This window comes from Mastacembelus armatus, chromosome 1 (assembly GCF_900324485.2).
Source record: "Mastacembelus armatus chromosome 1, fMasArm1.2, whole genome shotgun sequence".
NCBI classification, from domain to species: Eukaryota; Metazoa; Chordata; class Actinopteri; order Synbranchiformes; family Mastacembelidae; genus Mastacembelus; species Mastacembelus armatus.
This window is the reverse complement of record NC_046633.1, coordinates 5886551-5912233: the sequence shown is the minus strand read 5'-3', so window position 1 is coordinate 5912233 and position 25683 is coordinate 5886551. Positions and strand designations below refer to the sequence as shown.

The 25683-nt window shown below is 37.9% G+C and overlaps 1 protein-coding gene across 1 annotated transcript in view; it reads right to left on the bottom strand.

The window, feature by feature from the left end:
* The window catches only part of fbxw7 (F-box and WD repeat domain containing 7), a 54968-nt gene extending 31236 nt beyond the window's left edge, over positions 1-23732 (bottom strand). Inside the window, exon 1 of the mRNA XM_026302856.1 lies at positions 23297-23732. Coding sequence (XP_026158641.1) covers positions 23297-23524 — 228 coding nt within the window. The 5' untranslated portion in view covers positions 23525-23732. The remainder of the gene's footprint in view (positions 1-23296) is intronic.
* Positions 23733-25683: the final 1951 nt, after the last annotated feature.

Sequence of the window (25683 nt, the reverse complement as noted above, 5' to 3'; positions counted from 1 at the left end):
TTGGATGGCTTGCACACATACACAAACACGTATGTAAAATTTAAGGATTTATGCTTTTGTGCCCTTAAGGACAATGAGGCCCCTCGAATTGGACAGATTTATGTCTCCAGAACAGAAGTAATACCAATACTTGACACTACTTCAGCAGCAGTAGACAGAAAAGATATACTGCATGTATTTAATGGACCATACATGGTAAAGTAATGGCAAAGTCTGTAGTCTGTAAAGCAGAAACTACCAAATCCCGGTCAACACCAACAAGAAGAGGTGGCACTGCAAAACCCATTAGGGAAGAAGCACAGAACTGTTTAAGTCTTATAAATATACAAACTAGGTCTGCATTAATAGTTGGTAGACTAATGTTGTTGGTGGTTACCATATGACCGCTGAAGTGGAACTGCAGCTAGCTGTGAGGACAGCCAGCATGGAACCTCTGAGGAGTTACAGCCCACAACAGACAACATGAAGACAGATGTAGGACAGAGAGGAAACTAACGGCTGCCAAAAAGAAGTCTTGAAGGTCTGGACATGTATTTTGTGTGAAGAAGGTAGAGTATGTATACTTTGTGTGCATCAAAAATCCTCAGCAGGTAAACTCAGCAGCAGCCAAATGTTAAGTTACTGATACACGTGACAGAAGAACTTGGCTAACTAGGCTGCTATCAGGTTACTTAGCATACTGACATTCTTTTGGTTAAAAGAAATTAAGGTCAGCAGCATCTTAGTATTTTAAAGTTACCTCAGAAAAGAGTATGCTACACACTGGAAGCAATAGTTATATTTCATGGATTCAATTCAGGTTTTTCTGCAGTCTTTTCCTCCCCCTTGCTGCCAACTCAGAGCTTATGACACATACTAAAATGACAGGCACCACCACTCCAATACTATTTATCCTGCAGAAGAAGAGGATACTGGGTCATCAGAAAAGCACCTCTGGGAGCTGAAGTTTGTGTGTCTGTTGATTTGCTTGCTCATGTGTAGTGCTTTATGCCACGCTTAATGGACACAAGTGCCGTGCAAGAGGAAAATACAATGCATAGTCATACACTAGGCAGTCAAGTGCAACTCCTAGGCATTGGGTGATATTGATATTTGAGAACTTGGCTGTGTGACTTTCAAACTTTTAACTATGTCTAAATGGCTACATGAATTAAATGTTCTGGTTTGGTTTTTTTGGGGTTTTTTTGCATTCATAGTTTTGTATTTTGTAGATGTGACATTTTATATTGAAAATGTTAAATGGCCAAAATATAAGTTTCTTTCATCTAATCTGAGCTTAGTCAAAAATGAGCTGAGTAAAATAGTGGTTTTGGTATTAAAATGAACAGCGTGTGCAATGTTTTATTACACACACTGTTGGTGTGGCGATTTTGTATTCAAATTCTGAGGAAAAAAAAGGAAACAGAATATATGCATAATCTCTTTCCTTGGCAAGTTGTTTATAAAGAACTATAGATATACCATGAGCAATCATCCAGACAGGATAAGGTCAGGGTTATTGTATTAACTTCAGAAAATCTATCCATTTAACATCGAGGTCAAGCTATAACACACTGTAACATATACATTTTCACCTTGTTCCAGAAGGTGTATTGTGGGTCAAGCTGTCAATTGTCCTCTCATTGTTATTCTCCAAAATTTGTCATTCATCTTGATGAGCTGTCTACCTTGAAATGACATCCAGCCTGAGGGTGAGCTAACCAGCATCTGTAGCGCTACTGCAGGCATTGAAGCAGCAGATGGCAGGAGGAAAGTAAACAAACCTTCCTATTTAGATAATGCACATTCTCCTGGGGCTAACCAGTAAGAATGAATGCTCAAAGTTGAAAACATCGGCCTTTACATGTTGCTCGATACAATGGGGTTGTTAAAACTCAAAATGCCTCATGAAATTGACAGAGCAACAATTGTCTATAATACCACTTAACATATGTGATCATGATGCATCATGCGTAAAGAAACAGTGGGCATTCCTCTTTTCAACAAACTCTTTAAAAATATAAAAGTTGCTATAATTCAGTATACCCTTGAACTGCTTTTGCTGCATGAATTCTTGTCACTTTTTTTTTCTTTTTTCTTTTAAATATGAAACCAGTTGACATGTGCTGTCACTTCTTTACTTTTCCCCAACTTTCTCAAAAAGTTCCTACATAGCCAACTGGCCAGTCAATGAAATGAGCACAAGAGTGGAAAATGTAAGTGAGGTTGGAACAACTTCCCCAAAAATAAACCTCCCTAAGCACATACTGTCCTACTCTCATACCACAACAGCATGGAAGGCTTTAATGTTTAATGCTAAGAAACCATACAAGCATATACCATGCAGGCATGATCATCTCCTGGTGTAAAGTTTATTACTGGTGAGACTGTATATAAACTATAAGGCATCTTCTCCTGCAAGAATAACAACTAGCAGGTCAATATCGCTCAAGGAGAGGAAATTAGTTGACCAAATCTGGACAGTTACCAGAGCAGAATATGGAAACCTCTTCTCTATCCACACAGTACTGCTGAACTCTGCCTCAGAATATTGCTATATCAGCCATTTGAGTGAGTGTTAAAAAAACTTCATTTTTTCAGTGTAGCTGAAATGTATGTTTAATGAAATGTTCAGCTCACCTCCAGCAGAGAAGGCTTCAGTCAAACATTATCACTTTCAGTCACTATTTTCTTCCGTCATGTTTCATGACAGTGAAGTCTAACACAACTAGAATATTGAGATTTTAAATGTCAGGTAATTCAAAATGGCACAGCTGCAAAAAACATTAGCAACAAGTTCTGATGCAACACCCTTTATTTCATTATGACATATTTCAGTAGTTTTGTAGATGTCTTCATGTTTGTTTAGATGTGCATGTTTAGATGACTTATTGCTATTCACTGATTTTTGTGAATTGAACAGATGGGATTATGTCCAGCTAAGAAAGACTTAATTCATTCAAATGTGGTACAATGAAAAGGTTTTTTTTTGATTTGTCACCACATGGAACAAAATTGCAGTTGGGTTTAACAGCAAAACTCAGATACTCTAAAAAATGTTCTTTGTTCATCCTCTTATTTTTCCATTAAATAGTTTTTGCCTGCAACTTAGTACTTTCCCTGGCTCAGATATCAAGATTTCTCATTAGCTGAAAGAAGCCTATTGTTTGGCTTTAAAAGTTGGCAATATTCCATATTTTTCTTATTGTCAAAAATCCCTGGTGCAAAGACCAACATTAACAACACATTAGTTCATCTCTCAAAAGAGCCCATTTTTTAAAAAGCTGGTGGACGACAGAGGTCTGCAGCACAAACCTGACAGTAGGATACATGCAGGATTTGGTCTTTTCACAGAAAGTTTTGGAGAGCAGTAAGTTTGTGTTATTTCATATTTTTCATTAAGAAATGTGTAAATGTGTATATTGTAGATAATGCAAAACTTTCACAGCAAGCTGCCTATTGGTCAATAATCCTGACAAGCTAATAAGCTATCATAAGGAAAACGTCCAATACAGTTCATGTCGGGAAGGTGGGGCTCGCCACACCACACCAATTCAGCCTTGACCCTACAGATGACCTTCCAAAAAGGAAGCCAACAATAGCTGCCATGTGCCTAGTGGTTTAATCTCCACAGCCCATCTGCTGTGGTTGCTGCCTGTGAGTTGAATCTGGGAGAGGAGAGGGAGTGCCCAGCTTCCTTCTGAAGCGCACTACATCCTCTGGGACAGCTGTATGTTAATGTGCACAAGAGGCCAGGGACAGCAGCAGTCACTGGGATTGCCAGGCAGACACAGAACAAGGACCCCCTTCTCAGTGGGTAGCCAAAGGCATGAACTTGGCAGATTAGACATTCAGGAAACAAATAAGGCTCCATCAGAGATGGGCACCCCAAATCAACAACAACTAAACACACAAGGCTGCAGAGACAGTGGAAAAGTAACACCGACCATGAAGAGAAAAAAAAATCTTAACTGTTAAATTATGAGGCTGAAAAACTGCTTGCCACCTTCGGAAGTTTTGCTTTTAGAAATTTATCATATGCTGCAATTTGGACAAACATCAAGTACAGAAATCTCTTAACTTTTTCTATCCTCAAGAGTCCCCATATATATTTTAAAGCATCTGTAGAATTAAGATTGTCAGTTTTTTTATGGCCAAAATATATAGGAATGAATTTCACTTTGGTACAACTGCAAGTGCTTTATTTTCTCAGCAGACAGGCAGTCTGTAACAGCTGAAGTCAGATATCTCACATAGGACCAGCAGAGTGAAACGATGATGTTTGGGGAAATGAAATCAATAATTCAAGGCCAGGCAAGTTGCAGATCCTGATGCGACGATGACGAAGGACATGCAGGGGTGTGGGCAGCAGTGGAGGACCCCACTACCAGCCCCCCTCTATCTGTAAACTGTTGCCTGGCAACAGGATTCGCTCTTGCCGGCCTCCAGGCTGCAGTGTGCTGCCTCTGGCCTCATCCAGGGATAAGGCTCTTGTTTGCCATTAATCAACCAATTCTGGCAATGGATGCAGGGCTTGTCATTCAGTAATGAATTCTGCAGAGGTTGCTAATGAAGGCTTCACTTCACGAAAATTAAGCCAATTTTATCTCAAAATATGACCAAAAAAAAAATCATAAAGCAGGGCTCAGTATGTACCAGAAAGTTCACAGCATGTGCACTACTACAATTTGTCATTTACCTTGCTCAGCTAACAATGCCATGATTACCATGCCACAGCCCTAACAGGCGGATAACAACACAACCTCGAGTTTCTTTTTCCCTACTGTACTGGCCATGCCATTCATCTCTGAGGCACTCAGTGACGATGCAGCTTAATTGTTATGCAGGGGAGACTTGCTTAAAACAAATGGATTGTTACTAAGCATACAGCCAGTCTCTGAAATTGCCATACCATCTATGTTGTTTTCTGTGTTAGGCTCAAAGGCATAAAAAGTCCATCAAGATGAGGGAGAAAAGGTGTGGTAAAGAACACTAGTGAAGACATCCTCCTCATTCAGAAAGCTGATAGATACAACTACCCAGCTTACAGGCTTTACCAATAACACTGACATCAATAATGCCTCAGCACACAGGCTGCACTTCACCTCACATCAAAATACTTTAAAGCACAAGACATCTTAATGAAAGATTTTTGTTATTCCTTTTTTAAAAAAGTGCTGATTCAATCAAAAACACATATGAATCAACTAAGCAGAGAGTTACCTTTGAGCCTGTATTCTCCTTTGCTGGTTACTAATGTTTTAAGCAGACAAGATTACACCTTTTATTATTATACATTCCTCAAAAACCTCTGAAGATAAGTTTCACCTCCTGTACACAGAAAGCTTCGTTTTTGCTAACCACATCCTCTGAACAGCTTTTCAATCACTTCTCCATGTGTTGCCAGGTAGTTAACACTGGCAGTCATATCAAGTTTTCCAGTGTAAACCAGCAGATCACTGAGTACCAGCAAAAACACTGGATGTTTCCCAGTTAAAAACTCTTAAATATCAGTGCTTATGTTTGCACTGTGGCACACAGAGTAAGCCCCCAAAATACACTCCTTGCAAGCCTTGTCACTTTTGACAAGGAGCAATAGTTTTAAAATCTGTTTAACATGAGTATAAAGCCGTATTAGCTATCATTCTGATTTAGTCCTAAATTTCTACAACATAGACAGTAACCTTCTTCCTGCTGTCAGTCTGTCATGTAAATGTTTGGGCTTTAATTAGCTTTTTGTAACAATAAAACAGCCCCAGGGAAATAGGTAGTATTTTTCCATTTACATATAAGAACACTAAATGGAAAATACTGTATGATGACAGATAATTGCCACAGGGCAGTGGTGCCCATGTGTGAATCCACATCTCACCATCTACTTTTACATGGACACCAGTAATCCAGTCATATTAAAATCATGTTGATTATTTTGTACATGTAGTAGGAACGTGAGATTGCCCGGGTTTCCAAAAGTTGTCTGTTGTCCCATGAATGTGTGTCTCATCATTTTGTCGCATGCAATTTCTGCTACAAGTTTGTAGCAGTCTTAACAGTTCAGCATGAAGTGATCAAGATGTATGGCTGTAAACTCTGCTGCACTTCAGCTGTATTTGCTGGTTTTGGCATCTGTATCTGATCACCAGTGATACATGACGGGAGCTATAACCAATACTCTTGATTTTCCATATTACTGATTTCAAGCTTTCACTTTCATTAGATCATCCCGATGTATTTCTTGTGTGAGAATATGATTTGAGTCATGAAAAATAAGCATTTGCTCAGATATGGCAAAGGAAGCACTCCCCAATGCACACTTTTTATGTTGAGTAATTCTGCCCTTTTTAAATATGCGGGGGTTGTTTTATAAATAATGGAGGTTACCACATTTATTCTACTTTGTAACAGCTTTGGTATAAAAACACATACTGTGAAATTGAATGTCTTATGTGCTTACCTTTGAAAAATGGTTTTACAACATAGTTTCCTGTTTTACAGTTTGTTAGGGGTCCATAAATGATCTAAAACACTATAAAACGCCTGTCAGCTCTAGGGGTCATAAAATCTTTCCCAAGTATTTTAAACAGGAATTTGTATACTGGCAAAAGAGAACTTAATTCCGTAACCTTATAGTAAACAAAGTCTGAGGACAACTAAGTGGTTTGATTTAGAATATGCCATTTGTAGAAACTCTCATTTCTCAACAAAGTAAAAGTCATGAACAGTGGGTTTTCTATTATAAAGAATGATTTCACCAATGTTATCCTCAGAAAAAGGTTATATTTTTAAATCCCTCTGTGTACCTAAAAAAAGTTTAAGTCTAAGTTCTACCTTTCTCAATAGCAATAAGGAGAAGCTGCTCACGAAGAAGCTGCAATGACGTGGCAGGTGCATCTACAGCTGGAAAAGGGGGTGGAGCAGCAGGACAACCTGGCCACAAGTCTCTCTGGCGGCCCCACAGGATTCGACTATCCCATGCTCATCATAAATTAAAGAGGCCAGTCAGACCAAATCAGCACTTTCTCTTACCCACTGTAGCATGCTGATGTTGTAAAGAGGCGTAAGGGAGGCCCAGAGAAGATCAGGGTAGATGAGGCATTTGTGGACACTGTAAGCTTTAAGCAATTTTACTACACCAAAGGTAACTTCATCTCCACTGACTTTGTTAAATGTAACAGACACATGAACTTCTCAAAGTGATTACATGTTTTTCGCAGTTGAATAAGGCATTCAGAAGCTAATATTTCATATCCTTCTGTGGTTCGGAAAATCACTACATTTAACTATACTGGCAAATGGGAATTTGTTGGCTTTAAAAAAAAACAACAAAAAAACAAAAAACACAAAACAGCAGGTTATAACATTTCGGTTGATTGTAGCCTGGTGATATAGTATGTCATACTATATGTCAGTATTTAAAACCCTGTCACAAACATTAGTTTCATAAAGCTCTGAAGTTTTTGAAGTTATCGATATTAGCATAGATGTCTGTCTAATAGCTTTATGAAGCAATGTGTTAAAAATAGGCCCTGTTAAAGGCAAATAAGAGAACGTCTAGAGAGTAAAATCAATGTAACTAATGTGAGATTCAAATTATTCCACAATGCAAATGCTTTCTGAGAAAAAAAAAATGAATTCCCATCATCCCAATGTAAACTTGTTTCAAAAGAGTACTACTAACAAAAAAGCAAAAAAAAAAAAAAAAAAAAATCAATATTAATGCTGTAGAATCAAAGATATCTTTTTTTATTCCATGTATTCTTTTCCTTGTGTAAACTGGCACAACCACCTGGTGTCAGTTTGGTCAGAGATTCAGGTATACTAGTATGCAGCCCTGCGCCTGATGCAGACATGAGAAGCATGCTACTGAGGTCTAATAAGCTCACTTCTTCTCCCCAGGAGAAGCTTTTAATGTGTAAATCAATTAATCCAGGAAAGTGTCCTTTAAAAACCAATATGCCTCAAATGTCTCAGAGCTATACTGTGCATGTTTTAATATTAGTAATGATTCATCACAGTGTATTCCAATAGATAAGTAGGAGTCAGCAGTCACAAATAGATAGTAGTGGGAAATGTCTTCATCTAAAAGTTAACTTTAATTCATGAGTACCTTTAACTTCACTAAACCTGAAGTGTGTCCCCAACAGCCAATGTGTTTTCCACTGGACTAATGGTAAACAAGTGAGAGGAGTAACCAGCAGAGCAATGAGGCCATGGTAATTACATCATGCTTCTGTTTAAATGAAAGGCTTCGGATGTTGCTGCTCAGTTAGGAGACGTAGCTGGAAAATCTAATGTAGTCATGGAAGCCCTTTCATTGTCATCCATCATGGTAATATAACAGACTACTGACACAATTCAGATGGAAATAAAAACAAACTTCAGAAGATCCGGTTGGTTTGTGTTCCCCTATGTGTGCAGTTCTGTAAGAAGCACATCATTGATTTTCCATTTTGTATTAGTAAATTAATCCCTACAACTTGCCCCCCATCCTCATCAGAGGAGAAGATATTGATTGTTTTGTTATACTGCCTTAAGGAGGCCATGAATTGCTAATCAAAATCCACATTCTTCAGGGAACTGCATGAGGGTAAATATTCAATTCCTGGCCACAAAAAACAAACACAGCTAAACTGCAGTGGGACTGGGAGAAATGCAGCAGAGTCACAAGCTGTGACCTTGTATACTTTGTTTTAGTTCATTTAAAAATCCAGGGATAGTGGGGCTTGTCCAAAGACATAATGCAAACTTCGTGAGAAATGACAAAACTTTCTAAGGTCAGCGAACATCAACACCTATTCTGAGCATGACTGGCTTTTGTCCAAGCTGAGTCTTAACTGAAACCCAAAATCTCTTAATGTCTGAAGTAATTATTACTATCATTATCAACTGTTTTCTGGACCCACTCTCAGTTTAAGTTACCAAATCAACTGAAACGTTCTAAATGTCATTAAAACAAGGTCATTAAACTGCTCATTTTGACTTGCTGACACCTGAAAACCTAAAGACATTTATTCTACAGTAATAGAAAATGTACAGTTAGTACTGTTGTGCAATCAAAACGATTTAATAGTTTCTAATAGTTTAACTTTTTAAAAAGATCTGTTTCTGTCCATCTAAACTCAGTGCATGCTTAAACACAACAAAAACAGACTGAAAGCAAGCTCACACTGTTTGTAACAACCAAATATATATATATATATATATATATATATATATATATATATATATATATATATATATATATTTATATTTACATATATATATATATATACATATATATATATATATATTTACATATATATATATATACATATATACATATACATATACATATACACACACACATATATATGGGTGACGTACACTTTCTAGTTAGGCATTTAATGCTACTCCCTCCTGTTTAATGTCTGAGCACCTTGAGATGTTGATAACACTCCAAAAAACACTGGAGGTTTTTGAAATACTGCTTTTACATGCACCTTTCCCAAATGGTACTCCTCCATTATTATCCCTCAGCAGCAAAATAATTTCCCTTCACGCCGAGATAAAGTGTGTATACTTTGACATATGCACTCAGGCAGTTGGCTGAGCATAAGAATCAATATGAGAACCTGAAATTAGATTCTTACTCTTTTCTACGTGGACAATGCTTTTAATAAATGTGAAATCAAAGCTGTCCTGAGCACCAAGAATACATGTGGACCAGTGGAATACTACACACCAATGCACGATGAGGCAGATGAGAGAGCAACAGGGATTTTTCTGCCTTGTGCTTTCTGTGAAGCCCGATGTAACCTCAACATGAATGCAGACGTGCTGCCTGGGAACTTGTTATTATGCCTCTCATGCCTTTAGACACCTGTCAGAACTGAAAAATGTCAATGCTTTCATGGAATCACAGGGAAAATTAATAGTAGATGTGCTCCTGTTTATACTGTTTCAATGGATATTAAAGGAGGTTCTGTTTAATTCCACAGTAAAGATGGAGGCTTGAATATAAAGGCTGTAGCAATGGACTGCTGTATTATAGTTGCTGATGACAGCTTTAAAAATGAAGTGTAATACAAGGCAGATCATTTATTATAATCAAAGTTCTCATTTCATGGTTTTAATCTAAAATTAAGTGTTTTAAGAAATCAGTTTAAACTTATTTTCTTCTAGATTTGATCTCATTATCCAAATGGTAACTTTAACTACATTTGTATCTATTTTATATTTTTATTATCAATTTAAGTACTTTTGAATATTAAACTAAACACTAAAAAATTATTCGACTTTCTTTATAAACAATGAGTCCTAAATAAGATGGATCAAACATGAACAGTTAAACTGTTCCCATCACAGTACACATTAGCTATGATTTATCTGTTTTACCAGTCAAGTGCTAATTATAAGTAATTATAGTTTTTTAATAAGCAGAAAATAGGCCTATTTGGTTTTATCAAACCAACCATAACATAGCTGAAACCTTCAACTTTCCAAAATAATTATTTTGGTCTGAGAAAATATGTGAGTATTGTGTAACATACAAAACAAAATGCTCTTTTGACTTTGTCGCCAAAGAAATTGTACACTGGAGCCATAGTGTAATTAACTGGATTTAAAATTCAGCACTAGGTTGTGAAACAGTGCAATAGAATGGGCCTATGGCCTATTGAAAGCCTTTCTGGGGTATACACTCACACTAATGCAGAGTAAAGCGAAGCAAAAACAGAGATGCAGTGCTTGACCTAGTGGTGCCACAAAAGAGTGGCAGTGCACAGACACTGCACCAGGTCCCTGTATTGCCCCTTTACCACTGCCATGCCCAGATGTTATGCAGGCAGCCACTTTACATCTGGTGACTCATGTTTCTTCTAACTCTTGTTCAGCCAAGCTGAATGCTGGGTAATTTTCACTTCCAAATCACAGGTATATGACTGAGAGCCAAACAATAAGGTAACCTATCATTAATCAAAGAATAATACGGAAGGAATTAAGGACTGCAGACCACTGAAGACAAATAAAGGTACAGCCAACAGTCAACAATACCTTATGACACAGCACTTACACATATGCCTGGCATTTGATTAGACTTTAGAGAAAATATGTATGACAGCATACATTAGAGTCATAAAAAACTATTTTATCCTCTGTGTTTTTCAAACCAGTAAGCGCACAATTAAGCAACTACCACATACTCGGTTTAAAGAATTACCAAGGTAAAAATTGAAACAATATATTTCACTAGAAGTTTGGCATGTGACTGTATTGAACTTTGTTTCTCAAAACCGAACTAACCAACTATTACATTTTTAGCACTGACCTTTAGTGCTGATTTTTTTGTACAATTGTCACTACATTAAACCTACAGAGATGTACAACAGTGTAAGAGCTTCTTCAGACTCTTAATGTAGTATTGAGTGCTGCATGCATAGTCGTCATAACAACCTGAACATTTACTGAAGCTCTTAGCCAGAAGTGTGCATGTGGAAAATAAGACAAAGAGATGGCAGGTGCTTGAATGACAGCAGATGTGTGTCTGAAAGACATGTGAACTACATACAAATACTAATTTCTTCAAAATCTATACTTGGAAATGGAGATCAGTGGAAATCATGCCGTTAATAGGCACAAAATAGGTGATGTGGACATGTCCACAATTGTACAACTTAAGTATGACCATAGAGCCAAAAAGACCACTGCTAATACAAAACATCTACATCAACAACAGCATCCCTGTCAGACTCTACAATGAAAATGTCCAAAACACAACTAAGAGCAAGGTCCAAGCAATCACGGGCTGTTTATATACATGTAACTGCAATGTACAAACACAGCAGTGTTTTGACATGGGGTAGGTCCTGGGTTACACTAAGCTATCGAATGCCCTGATCATTAACTTTTAGTTTATGCTGCCCCCTAGAGGTAACAAAGCTGCATTTTGAGTTTTTACAGCCAAAAGTTTGTGGGATTGCTTTCATTTTTTGTTGTTCCACACATGAAATGACATAAGAAGAAACATGCTAACATCAGTTGCATGCATCAGTTAACAAAATATAAAGTTTATTCTTACCTGTGTGATCACAGTGTTCCATAACAGGGTTGCAGGGCATAGGAGAAAAGAAAGGGGGAAAAAAATCTATTAGTTAAACAATCGTCTATAGCTATACACGACATGAGTCGATTTCTGCATTATGAGCAGGTTCAACGGGCTGCAAACCTAAAGAGTCTGATATAATTTAGTGAATGTAACAAGAGTAGAACCATGTACAAACTTGCAGTATTTGCACTGTAACATTTGAGGTAATTAGGAAAATGTGTTAGTGATTCTTAAGTGGCATGTAACCTGCTGGCAAATTCACACAGAATAAGCAAAACCTGAGAACTCCTCTAAGTGGAAGAAAGAGTAAATAGTTATGTGATAAAGAGCGAGAGCAGGATTCCAGTACTATTTGTGCACAGAATAAAAATGCGATAACTACGGAAGTGTTAAAACCGTGTTAGCATTGTTAAAAAAAACTGCTATCTGTAAGGCTGAGGACTAGAGGACCAATTTACAGCTCTGTAAGAAAGGCTGTCTGACGTATGTGATGTCCTGTACTACGACTAATGAAGAAATTCTCTTTTAGTTTATAGAAATTTCTTTCAGTTTCCCAGCTTCTCTTCCAATTACACAGAGCAGCATCAGATGAAATGGTACATCGCCAAGCCTGCAGAGCAATGATTGTGTTTGGCTTAAAAGGAACAACCTAGAGCTGAAACAGTCAAGTACAATGATAGTGTGCGGTTGTTAGTCTGAAAGCAAAATGTGAAAACTACAACTCCTACGCACAAGTCACAGAGGTCCATATGCTGTGAGAAAATTGAGGCATCTAGTCACAAGAATGAAAGTCCACTTATTTTTTCACTTATTCCACAGTTGCTCATATTTCTTAACTTATTTCTCAAGTTTATTTTTAGTGATTAATTTTTAAGTTGCATGCACTGTAAACACTCAAACCAAAGTATTCTAACAAATTGCCATAATGATTCCAAACACTTTCTCAAAAGCCGCTCTCAAAGTGCCTTTTCAAGTTAGTCTTCAGAGGCACCGAGGAGGTCAGCTGAACAAAACATCGCTGGCTACATTTGTGGATTACACTATCCCAATATTATTGGCCAATTCTTTGCTTTGTTAGCTTGTGGTTCCATGCCACTCAAATAAACTACTTCACCCAATGGCAGCGTACTACTTCACATGAGACTCAGTAACTATAAAGCATCAACAAGACAAGAAGTGCACTCCATATCAAGTTAACATTGCTGCATCGCATTTGGGTTGTGTCATAGTTCCATCAAAAACAAGATCGTCTTCAAGCCATCTGTTCTTCATCAGACACATTTCTTATATTGTTTAGAGTTGCTTTGCAAAATTTGTTTGATTTGCTATCAATTACATCTACAAGGAATTTATATGCATTTACAAGTAAACTTCATGCTTTGGAAATCGAAGTTGCTTTGGCAAGAAAAATCATGCACATAGTGAATCAGAACCTCGTGGATCACTTTTAACTTTTCTGTTTTTATATAGACCAAATGATAAATGACACTTCTAAGTCACTGGACAAGAATGTTTTCTGTATATGGTATTGCAGGAGAGGTCTTGTGCAGTAGATGTTCTTGCTGAGATTATGCTGTTTTTCCTTACGGAATTATTTTTTTCTTATAATCATTACTAGAATTTTTTTAATTCATGACTGTTAATCTCAGTGTCGATGCTTTTAAGGGGTTTATTTTCAAACTAATTTGAAAAAATAAATATTGTACATATTGTACTTTAGTCCTGCACAGTCAAAGCACCATTTACCTTCCGAGTCACCACATTTACTTTAGTAAAGACCCATTTACCACCTCCTCACAGGAACAATGCCTTTATGTTTTAAATTCTAAAATGTAGAAAGTCAGGACAGTACAGATTGCCTCATTTAATGGAACAAGTTTAGTAATTATTTAGAAGCTTTTGCTTCAGTGTGGGCAGACAGTAAAAAGAAAACTAAGAATGTGGGGATTATGTGTTCGGCTGCATTCAAACAGAAAGTAGCATTGTGTCAAAAAAAAAAAAAAAAAACAGCTTCCTCACTGTTTTCAATAAGCCCTCTGTGTTGGTACTGCAGGGGTCTTCTTGAACAGAGGACAAAAACAAATGCAGGGTGAAAAACCATGCTGCAATGCAACAAAATATGTTCATATGTACATCCTTAGTAAACTACTCCATAACATTAGCAGTGTTAATTCTCCTGTTTACCTTGGAACGTTGTGACCAAAGATCAAATGATTGCCGCAGCAATAACTTTCCCGAGTTGTAAAATCTTGCCTCATAGTAGTATAAACCACAGAGCAGCATTTGGGTATGTGATAAGCCTTCAAACCCATGGATGTACTCCTCAAACTAAACCTCCTGGATCATATTTCATTTTCTTACAAGTACCTGTGGCAATGCAACTTTTTTTTTAAACTGATATTTTTGGTCTAAACATGGTCTTACTTATAAGGTCTAGCAGTAGAGTATACCACAACCAAGATCATTTATAATGTCTGCAAATTATAGATACAGATGTCATGGCCTAAACCTGGCAGTCATCCATCACCTCTCACACCATACAAAGTGCTAATCAATGTCAGATGATGAATCAGGACATATAGACTCAGTATGATTGCTTGACCACTGAAAGCCACAAATGGAATTTCTGTACATCTCAGAGAAGATACCATGTTCACTTTAGGTCACATTTCTCTTGCTGGACAGTTTAGATAGAAGTCATATTTTGAAAGATTGTTGCATTATGTTTCAGAAAATTAGTAAGAAACTAATGCGACTAATTCTTATTTTCATTAGTGATTAATTAAGTTAAGTTAAGTTACACTTATTAGTCCCACAATGGGGATATTCCATTAACACACAAAGTGCACACACAACAGTGAACACACACCCGGGGAGCAGTTGGGGTTCTGGTGCCTTGCTCAAGGCTCAATCGTGGTATTGAAGGCGGACAGGGCGCTGCCTATTCACTCCGACCCACCGACAATTCCTGCCGGACCTGAGACTCGAACCTGCAATTTTCAGGTTACAAGTCCAAGTCCCTATCCATTATGCAAAGCCAAGAATCTTCTGCCAATAAAATATTAGTGAACAATAGTATCACGGATTCAAGCATCCACACCTTTAAATGTTTTCTACCAATAGTCCAAAACCCCCAAAAATTTCTCTCAAAAACCAGCGATTAATCACAGTGAAGCTGGCACCAAAGAGCTTTAGCATTTTCTTCATACAAAAAAAAAAAGATTAAAAAAAGATTAATCAATCATCAAAATAGCTGCAGAAAAGCCATTTCTCCATTGTTTTCACAGGCCAGCACAGATTTTTATGTAACAATTAAGTAAACCCAACAGACTAATGTGGTGCATAAGAATTTTTCACATTTTCTGATAGCCCTGAAGCAATTGAAAATGGCCACCAGATATGAATGAGTTAAACTGCTAAAATACAGCTTTAGCACTGGCAGACTTGCATTGTATCAGAGCAATATTATCATAGGTCACACTCTTCATTTTTCTTTCCCCTTTTAAAAAGCTTTCTGATCATTTGTTTTTGGTTTGTCAAGGTGGTTTATTCTCACATGTATTCAAATTTCTGCTTAACCAGTCAAAAACACACGTGTGCCACCGGCTTGACATATGCAAGTTGTATACGCACCTATATAATGTCATCTTCCTGCTGCTGAAGTAATAAAGAGGCACTTGATAATCCATCAAGTGCAGGTGAAAATTGAGAGGAAGCAAGCTCAAGGTTTTGTCTTTACAGAGTCTGTCTTAATCAGCATGAAGAGCTGTAGGTTGTATAGGGTGTTTTAACAGCTGCTTACAAAACAAATTGTCTTCAACAATATCCCTTTGGATTTTCACAACACTGTCCTTTTGCTGATATTAAAAAGGTGCCTTGACTGACAGCGCAGGTCTTAATTAACTTTGAGCACAGGAACTGTGGAACAACAACAGGTGAAACAACTTTAAAACTATGACACCAGACGCTGTCATTTCCGCTGCTGTTTGAGAGTGCAGAAAGTCACTGACTGCAGCAAGTGTCCAGAAAGCCCAGCAGTATATCAGAAGTGAGCATCAAAGGCAACACACTGTGACTGCGACAGCAGGGTTCATACACAGATTAGACGAATTATGCAGATGGCCGCATCAGTTACAGCCAGCCAGCTATCCATTCCCAGGCTTTCTTTGCTGATGACCAGCTTACAATGGACAGGACACTGTGGAAGAGAGTTTTGGAGTGCTGAAGGTCAACGCTTAGAAATGCTGATACTAAGGCAAGAAAAAAGGACCAGAATAATTGATTGACAACTCAAATTTCGGGAGCCAGTTAAGTGTAATTGTAAAGATAGAATCACATCAACATAAAACTGATGCTACTATTACACAGTCAACGTAGCTGCAGCCATCAGTCTGAAAAGACAACCAAGTATGTCATGTGTTTCCATCAAAACTTTGCCCATATAGTAACTTTCATGAAGAGCAATTTGTAGAGAGTAACGTGTACACAGTCTTTCAGATACTCAAACCACCAATGACTCCTTAATAAATGATTAGTTAGAATGTCGACAGAAAAACTAAACTATTCTGCTTCATCAGGACTGTGTGGTTTTAATGTGATCTAGTTTCTCTGACAGTAGCCTGGCAACATAAAGGCTCAAAAATCCCATCAGATTTTGAGTCAAATGTTACTAAATTCAGTTTAAAGCTCAGACATACAACACCTCTTTTCAACACAGAGATCTGCACTTCAAACCAGACAATGAAACGTGTGAAATAACAAGCAGAAAATATAGGTTTTGTATACCATTACACCCAAACACTTGTAAGATTGTAAGATTCTGTTTATGAAAATAGGTTATCGGCAATAATACAAAATAAAATTTCCATGATTTTAATGCAAATAAAAGCTTCTGTTGATTTTGTGCATGAGGCAAAAAACAAAACAGATTTTAGAACACAGCACAACGACTAATAAAATGCAGTAACCTCTAGAGCTGGTTACCCAAGTGGCTTATTTCGATCCGGGTCTACTGAATGTGTCCATTAGTGTTGAATTATGTATGTGTGGGCCATGGAACACAAAGAGATGAATTATTTAACTGGAGTTAAATAAGCTGTAAAATAGCTGTTGATATGTGTGAAAGATCGTGTTTGAGAGGTTTCATTTTGCTTCAGGTCTTCAGTTAAAGAAACAATCTTTATGAGGCGTGACACTTTCCTGAGACGTTATCTTTTCTCAGCCCCAATCTAGCACCGTGGGAAATGTCAGTGCCTTCAGGCAGCCCTGTAAGCAGGTGGAAACAGTACTATGCAGTATGCTCTGTATGTAAAAGCACCACAACACAGCACTATACACCCCCAGCTTGAACTCAAGTGGTATTTCGATCAGGGTTAGGTTTACTAAACATGTACCGTGCCAAAATTCAAAGAGCGCTCAGTCATTAAAGATGATTTGACATTCTCAGCCACTGACATATAACAAAAAGACAAGGGCAAAATACAGATGCTTATAAAGTTACTGCAATATTTTTTTAAAAAACTAGTATTTATAAATGTATCCCTTTTTTCTAGAATATGTCAAAAACAGAGACGGAAGCTGGATGTGACATCAGAGCAGCGTTTTAAAAGAAACTACACCAGCATTTGTTGTTGGCATAATTGCGAGTCACCACTTAAAAGTTGGGGTAAACAGAACAGTTTGGCTCATTTGGGTGCTGGGCAGCTAGCTGACTGGTTCTGTGCGCTCCCTGGAATGGGACTGCTTCTCAGAATAGCCAATGGCAGATGCCTTCCTCCCCTCTGTGTTATTTGGAGCCCAAGGGCAATGGAATCCAACCTCCTGCGCTGCACTGTGGTTACTTCAGGACAGAGACACAGGCTTTATGTCAAGAGGACGAAATCAGCTGTCTTTCAATCACAGGCTCATGGAGGTGCCCTGGGTGTGCTTAACCAGTGAGACTAACTACACAGAGGTAACATCATCAGACGACTCTGTGGCAAGCAAGCAAAAAAAAAAAAAAAAGTTCTATAACTTAAAATGAACATAGTACAGCAGCCTCTCTATTTGAACATACATAACGAGGGCTGCAACCAAATTATTTGTATTATTATTAATCTTTATGACATGATTGATGGAAACAGATCATAATATCCTAAAGCTCCCATCCGTCTTGTTTTGCCCAGTAACGTAAAATAAACCATTCACTATCACATACGACAGAAAAGCTTAAATCCTCACAACTAAAGCTGCAACGGTGCCAGTGAACTGGAGAGTGGGTGGCAGTGGGTCCAAATTATCAGTTGGACAGGGAGGAGAGAACTAGAAAGGTCAACACACAGATAAATGAATGGTTGCATAATGGTAAAATAATAAAGACCAAGCTTCTGTTTTTCTAAAAATGCAATTAACCACAGGAGTTAGTTTTTTTTAAACTCATCAGAAATAATGGTGCAAACCAAGAAAAGAAATAACAAACTTCTAAGTCAAACAGTACAATAGAACAACTAAGACAGGAATCTTTCTTCAACTTCATGCCAACTTCACTCCTATGTGTTACAATCTATTGCATCAGCAGTGGTAGTAAGGGGGAAAAAATAAGAATAAAAACTTCAGAAGATTAATTACTTTCTTGTCCTGTCAAACACAATATTCTGCATGTGCCTACCCACAACCAGGAGAAACATGGTTAAAAGAGCCAAGTGATGTTGTTTGTGAAGCAGAATATGTTGCCAGGGGAGATTCACTTTCCTTAAAACAGTTATCTACACAGACCAACGTTAAAAAAGGCAGCTGCTCCTTCAGCACACCCAGCTTATCTAAAGTGATTTACTGAAGAAATCAGGCACAGTAGGAGCATCACAATGTTGGGAGCACGTGTGTGTATATATAGCTTTTCTTTCACGTTTACTGTACATATACTAGAGACTGTGAGGGAATTAATTTATGTTACTTAAACTTAGTACTGCATAATAAAGAGCATATTAAAATCTGCATTGCTGGTGTTAGTATTTTATCAAGTGCTTGTTGGGTTGCACAAATTTAGTTTTTCTGTGGCTGCCGCTGTTTGTGCTCCTACTGTACCTACTTTTCATTCTAAGCACTAGAGAATGGCTTCCCGCTGCCACATTAAACCTCGTTATAAAATTTATTTCAGGTTACTTACTTTGCTAAGAAGATGTCCTGCAACACTGTTTCGTTATTAGTTAGCATTTTCACAGTAAAGAGCAGCATAGACAGTGACTGATGCTAACATCACATAAACACAGTCAAGTACTTGAGATGAAATCAAGGTTTGAGGAAAAGATTTGGTTTAGAAAAATTAATAGTAAAAATAAACAACACTATCAGATCACCTGAGCTCCGAGCAGCAAGATTCAGCATGGTATCATGTCACATTCTGGAGAGGGACACACAACTCGAATAGAAAGTGAATCTGTATCTCCTCAGAGTATCTAGGCATATGTTCACAAGAATAGCATTTTAAAAAAACAGTGCATACAAACAGCAAAAGAAGACATTTTTTTTATTTATAAGAAAATGTGTATAAAACTTGATAATTAGCTGTTCTCAGCTCACAGTCGTCCTCTTAATTAATTTGACTGACCTGTCTTAACCAGTTCACAGTATAAATCGGTAGCAACAGGGGGACAAGCTTCCATGGATGAATACATATGCATCTTAGACCAACAGCCCAGCAGGATAACAACAGCTCACAGAATGACAGATTGACAAAGACCAACAAATGAAACCAGCAAAATTTAAACAGAGGAAAGAAATACAGTAGCTTGTGTGTGTGACTCTCACTAATAGGCTGCATACATAACTACAAGAAACTCTAAAGCTGCAGGGAAAGTAGCTAAAGAAAATTACAACACACCCACACCACCTGCTCAAACAGTAAATGCATCTTGCTGATAGTTGTTGATATAGACATAGCTGCTATGGGCAAGTCCAGATCACCTTACTCAAAAGGCGCGCAGTGCAGGGTGTGGCGGGTGAGAAAAGTAATACCACAACTAAAATGTCCTGCTGTTAATGCTCTATATCTTGATCACTATCTCCTGTAACAGCTGGATGCCCATTCTGGCGCCCGGAAATACAGTGTGGGAAATTGGAAATTTAACCCAGGACTGTTTTTATCACTACAGTATGAGATGTTCAAGGGATGGGTAGATCTCACTTTAGTTCCTCAAGAGACATTATAGATAGAAACCCCACCGCCTCATAGAATCCACCCATGTCTGTGTCCATTTAAAGATTTGAATTGGAATCGGCATATTTACAAATAACAAAAAACGACAATTTCCTCCAAGTCTCCCATGAAAATTTAACCCAGGCAGCAAGATAGAAAGCTGGCACACAAAAATGTCTTTCAGAGCATAACTTAGTCCTTTCTGAAGACAAAGTTTAGGGCGACTTAGGCTCTACCATCCTGCACAGAACCTGAGTAATCCCAGCTATGCCATTCACTGGAGACAGCTGGCATATGCACAGCAGAGTCCACGTGGCTTCTATTCTGCCCCATAGGTTGGCCTCATGGAACCTTCCATTCAGCACATCCAGCAAAACACACTGTCAACAACATGAAAGCTCAAGATATTCTTCCTTCTACAGCTTCTGATTTTCTTATTTAAACAACAGACACAAAAGTCAATGGGGTTATTACGTACAGCACGCAAAGGCTTTAGAATTTCAATGCAAACAAAAATGCTTGTTTTTTGACAATATATAAGACTCTTTCCTGTGGTGGTGCCTCTGGCATACAGATGGTTTGACACTGATTTGAGACCTGGCAAAATCCCAATGGTGTTTTGTTTTTTTTGTTTTTTTCCCCACGGTCCTCTTGCATAGCAGTCAAATGAAATCAACCATTTCCATCAGGGTGATTATAATTCCTTCTGAAAGGGATGAAAATATGTGCATTTTAAGGCAACCCATGCAATAATTGTTTCACTCAAAGTTATAAATGTAAACCTTCTAATGCTACTAGAGAAAAAGGTCAGAGGATGATCAAAGTTATTAGGATTCATTGTCAGGGAATCACAAAATTTCACATTTCACAAAAATCCCTTCTGTGTTTATCTTGCTCAGATTTCTTCATCTCGCCCCACCCCAACTGTAAAGTCTTTCGGGAGTTTTCTCTAATCCACTTCATGGCATAAGGAGAGAAGGTGTCTGCTATACAGATTGTATACACCCACGTTACACTCATATGTGCTGTATAAATTACATTTGACGTGACTATGAGGCTAAAGAAGATTTGACTGGACATTTTCAGAAGGAACTCCTGTTATGGTCTGTCCCAGCTTATCATTTGGAACCTATTGTATAACGACCGCATAAACAGCTGTAATTAAAATTAAACCATCATAATAGTCCCTTTGTCTCAATAAGCTGGTCAACACAGCAGCTTGCTTTGATCTGAGAGAAAACCAAGAACAGAAAAAGGACAAGCTGACATTCTCCAGTCAATGTAACAGCTACCCTTATTTCTATTTCAGTTCTTTCCCAACACTTTCTCCTCACTTCACAATCTATCCCCAAATTTTTCTGTCAGATTGGAGTGGGTGGTATTTTAACTTCCTAGGTCTCGCTATCTCTGATGAAATTAAGGGAACACTAACAGGTCACTGAAATTTAGGGGTCCAATACAAAGCAGCAAGGTCCCTTTGTCAAGACCTTGTAGGTTTAAGGTTTAAAGTTGTTTAGATGAACTTGTCACAACTGTCAAGTAATGTGTCTTATTAAATTCTGGCCTATCATAACTAAATCGTAATCACATTTCTCAGTAACAGCTGCAGGGCAGAAAATAGTAACCTGCAGGAAAGTTACTGAATTTCCTATAGAAAGCTTGGACAAGCATACAGAGAGTGAGTGAGCAAAGTGGGGATTTCAAATGGAAGCGGGAATCTGAGTTTAATGTTGCATCTTTTTTCTATACAGATAGCTGATCACTGAAATGCAAATGACCAATTTGTATTTAATTTCTGTGTTACAAAATATAATTTACCCTGAAATACGATCATATTCATTAATTTAAAAAAAAGAGAAATACTGACTTTCACCAGTTATTCTATGCTAAAACGGCCAGTAATACAATACATGTGAGATTAAATGTTCATGTACCTGGCTTAATCCGGCATCTAAGTAAATGTATGCCCTTCAAGAGCGGCACTGAGGTTCATTTCAGAGGCATCTTACTTCATTAACTTTCAAGTGACACTGCACATTATGCAAAAAGAATTCAGCAAGAATGTCAGAAGTCTTTTAATGCAAGTAGTGTTACTGGTACAGATCATATGGTGCAAACTAATTTGATGCATGAAGAAGAAATTACTAATGTCATAGAACGCTGAAGTTTCAGAACAACTTCAATCTCAAGATCAACAGAATAAAAAATGTAAAAAAAAAAAAAAGGAATCAAATTGTCAATATACTTCTAATAAATCACAAAGTCAAATAAAAGCAAAAAAAGTTGCCACTTGTCTTACGTCAAACACCGACCATGATGAATGACACTGACAGATATTGGCGCTTCATTATTTTTGCATGTTTAAAATAAGTTATTTTGTTTTACATTACTCCATGAGTGGCAAACCCAGAATGCATTTTTCTTGATTTCCCTCCAATTAATCCATTTATGTGGTTATCTAAAATCTTAACCTAAAAATAGGTTCATTGGCGACAGCCTTTTTAAGGGTATATGTCGGTGTCTGTTCTCTGCTATGGGTGGAGCCATAGACAGCGAATTTTTTTTTTTTTAATGTTATTTTCTTTAAGAGTATATGATGTAAATCTGACAAAAATAAAAATCTATCAACGTGATAAGTGTCTCAATTTATTGTTACCTATGTTTGCACTACCACTTAAGCAACACGAAATGAAAAAACTATTACATATTCATGTTCTAAACTGTCATCAGTAAAAGGAAGTTCTTTGTAAAACGAGTTGACAGCAAATCACAGAAAAATGGTATAACTTTATGTTAATTTGTATAAATCTTAATTTTCACAGAACTGGAAAAGGTTCATCTGTTACTAAATATTAAAAAGAAAACATTTCAGTGGGTTGAGAAACAGAAAACGTAATGAGTAGGACAGCAATTAAAGACATTTGAATTTGTCATTTTGATAAAACAGCAGTTACACAAAGCAACAACAACCAAGGCATTAGGGGTGAGAGAGTAACACGACCTTCGACATTTTCAGGTTGTGGGGTTCAACCAAACCCAACTGTTTGACATACAGTACTCACCCGTCTGCGGCAGAAAGGCAAGCCCTGAGCAATGATGTTGATGCTAAATATCTTGAGTACTTTCTGAGGGGGTAACGGTTCAGCAGCAACATTCTTAGGGTCTGCCAGGTCGAGTGCCTGGCTCTCCAGTGGAACATGTAAAGTCTTCTCTTTCTCACAGGCAACATTTGGTGTCTTTCTCCTAGCACCAGACGATGAGAAACGGGGAATAGGGCAATGCCGCAGCATTGCAAAAAAAGGCCGTCTAATGAATCATATCCTAGAAGGAGCTTCAAAAGTTGGCCAACCACTGTCATAAGCAGATAACTTGTCTTAGAAGAAGCAGAATCTTTCTTGGACGCAATAATCAATGTGCAGACGCATCAATACTGCGCTCGCTGAGCCTCTGCACCTACCACCTCAGAACTCATCTCCCTGCTGACTGGCACCCTTTAAAATATCTCCGGGGTGTGAGGTCACTGTTGCGCCCAAGCCAGGCAGAGCAGCTGCTGTCAGGGCCTGAAAAGAGGATGGACCAACTCTCTGCCCCCCTCAGACAGGCACTGTGGAATCTGCTCTTATGACCCCTCAGTGGTAGAATGTGTACCAGCAGTCGTGTGACGCAGCACACGTGTCCATGGAGCTTCCTCATTGTGGTCATTCTATGACCCTTATCTGGTCCTCCCAACTTAGTCGCCTACATCATCATCAAGCTCAGATAAATGACCACTTGAAAACTGTCAGCATAAACCAAAACAACAGACTGATATATTCTTGTCAACCTCGATGTTAAAGTTATGTTTTGCTATATAATAACCCTCACTGATGAATATCAATAACTATGTCACAAACTGAGGATAGTCCAGGAGACAGCTGTCCTATGTTAGTATGTGTGACCCATGTAACTAAACAAGGATTCACCAAGTGTCAAGAGGAACTGTCAAAGTGTTTTCACATGTAGCTACAAGCCAGAAGCAGCAGAATGTCAATCTTTTTTTAATTAAACATATCAATGCTGTGAAGGAATAAGGTACATAGCCACGAGTAATGCAACTGTAGGTACCTGAGAAAAGTTTTCTATATTCTGTTTATGGTTTTCTTAGAGACAATTAATATTCATAGCATTGGATGCAGAGTATTGCTGACAATCACTACTGAATATGTATAAATCTGGACATAGAGTGAGTGGCAAGAGACAACCTTCCCTGCATGTATTTAAAAGTCTGAACACATGGTAACAGATACACATACAGGGCTTAACCTCTCTTCTATTCTCACATCCACCATTGTTTGAGGAGGATTACAGTGCCAGAACATCTATCAGAGTACACCGAGGGCCCTGACACATCAGGCTGACAGTCAGCCTTTGGACACTGTTGAGTTTTTGTGGCTGACCAACGCCCATGGTTTTTGCAGTGTGTTCAGCACAATTGCATCAAGTTGGACCACTATCGGCAGCTGTTCAGCCAATTGAACATGTTGAACTAACAGCAGAGGCAGTCGCTGGGAGAGCTCTCTCACTATACATTTGGCCTAGCAACACAACGATTTGGTGTAGTTTTTCTCTATTTTTAGTTTTGCCTCTTCAGAAGCAGAAGAAAACATTTTTTCTTCAGCAGTGTCAGGCAGAGCAAACGTTTACAAGGCCAGTTGCAGCTTTTAAACAACACAAACATTCATGTTTCAAGCATTTAGCAATACTAATCAGATTGTAGTGGCACTTTTTTTTAAAAATTTTTTTAAAGATTTATCTTTCCCTGATTTATATGGGTTCTAACAGAGGCACAGAACGGACATGAATGTCAGCTGTGAGCTTACCATCAGCTGCAATATGTGTGGCTTTTAACCTGGGACTAGATGAGGCGATTTAATTTGTTCAATCAATTAGGACAACTTCTTGGAAATTAGCTTGGCTTGACAGTGCTTCAACACTGTGCTTCAGTGCAATGTAGCAAAAAAAGACACTATTTATCAAGCGATCTAGCAAAATTTGAATGCAAAAAAATTAGCTAGAAAGCAAAATATTTTCATACAAAAAATATTTCACAGTATATTATCTACTGTCCTAGAATTGTGTATTTCTAACATCATTTACTCAAATTATTGGCTGAAAGAATTATTTTATTGTCCCTTTCAGCTAACAAACTGACAATAATCCACATGCTGCATGGAATAATCCCCTGTGAACGGCTACTTGTTTCATACATGCTCCCAGCCTTGTAAAGGTTACTTGAGCTTTCAAACTAATCTTAGTCCATCAGACTATGTGGCCGACACACTGTTCCAGTCTGCTACAGCGTGACCAGCTCAAAGAGACTTGCCATACAAGCATATTTAACTGTGGATCCTGTGCAATGCTTGCCCTCTATGCTTCCTTAAACATTTGCTATACTTTTCAATCAAATAAT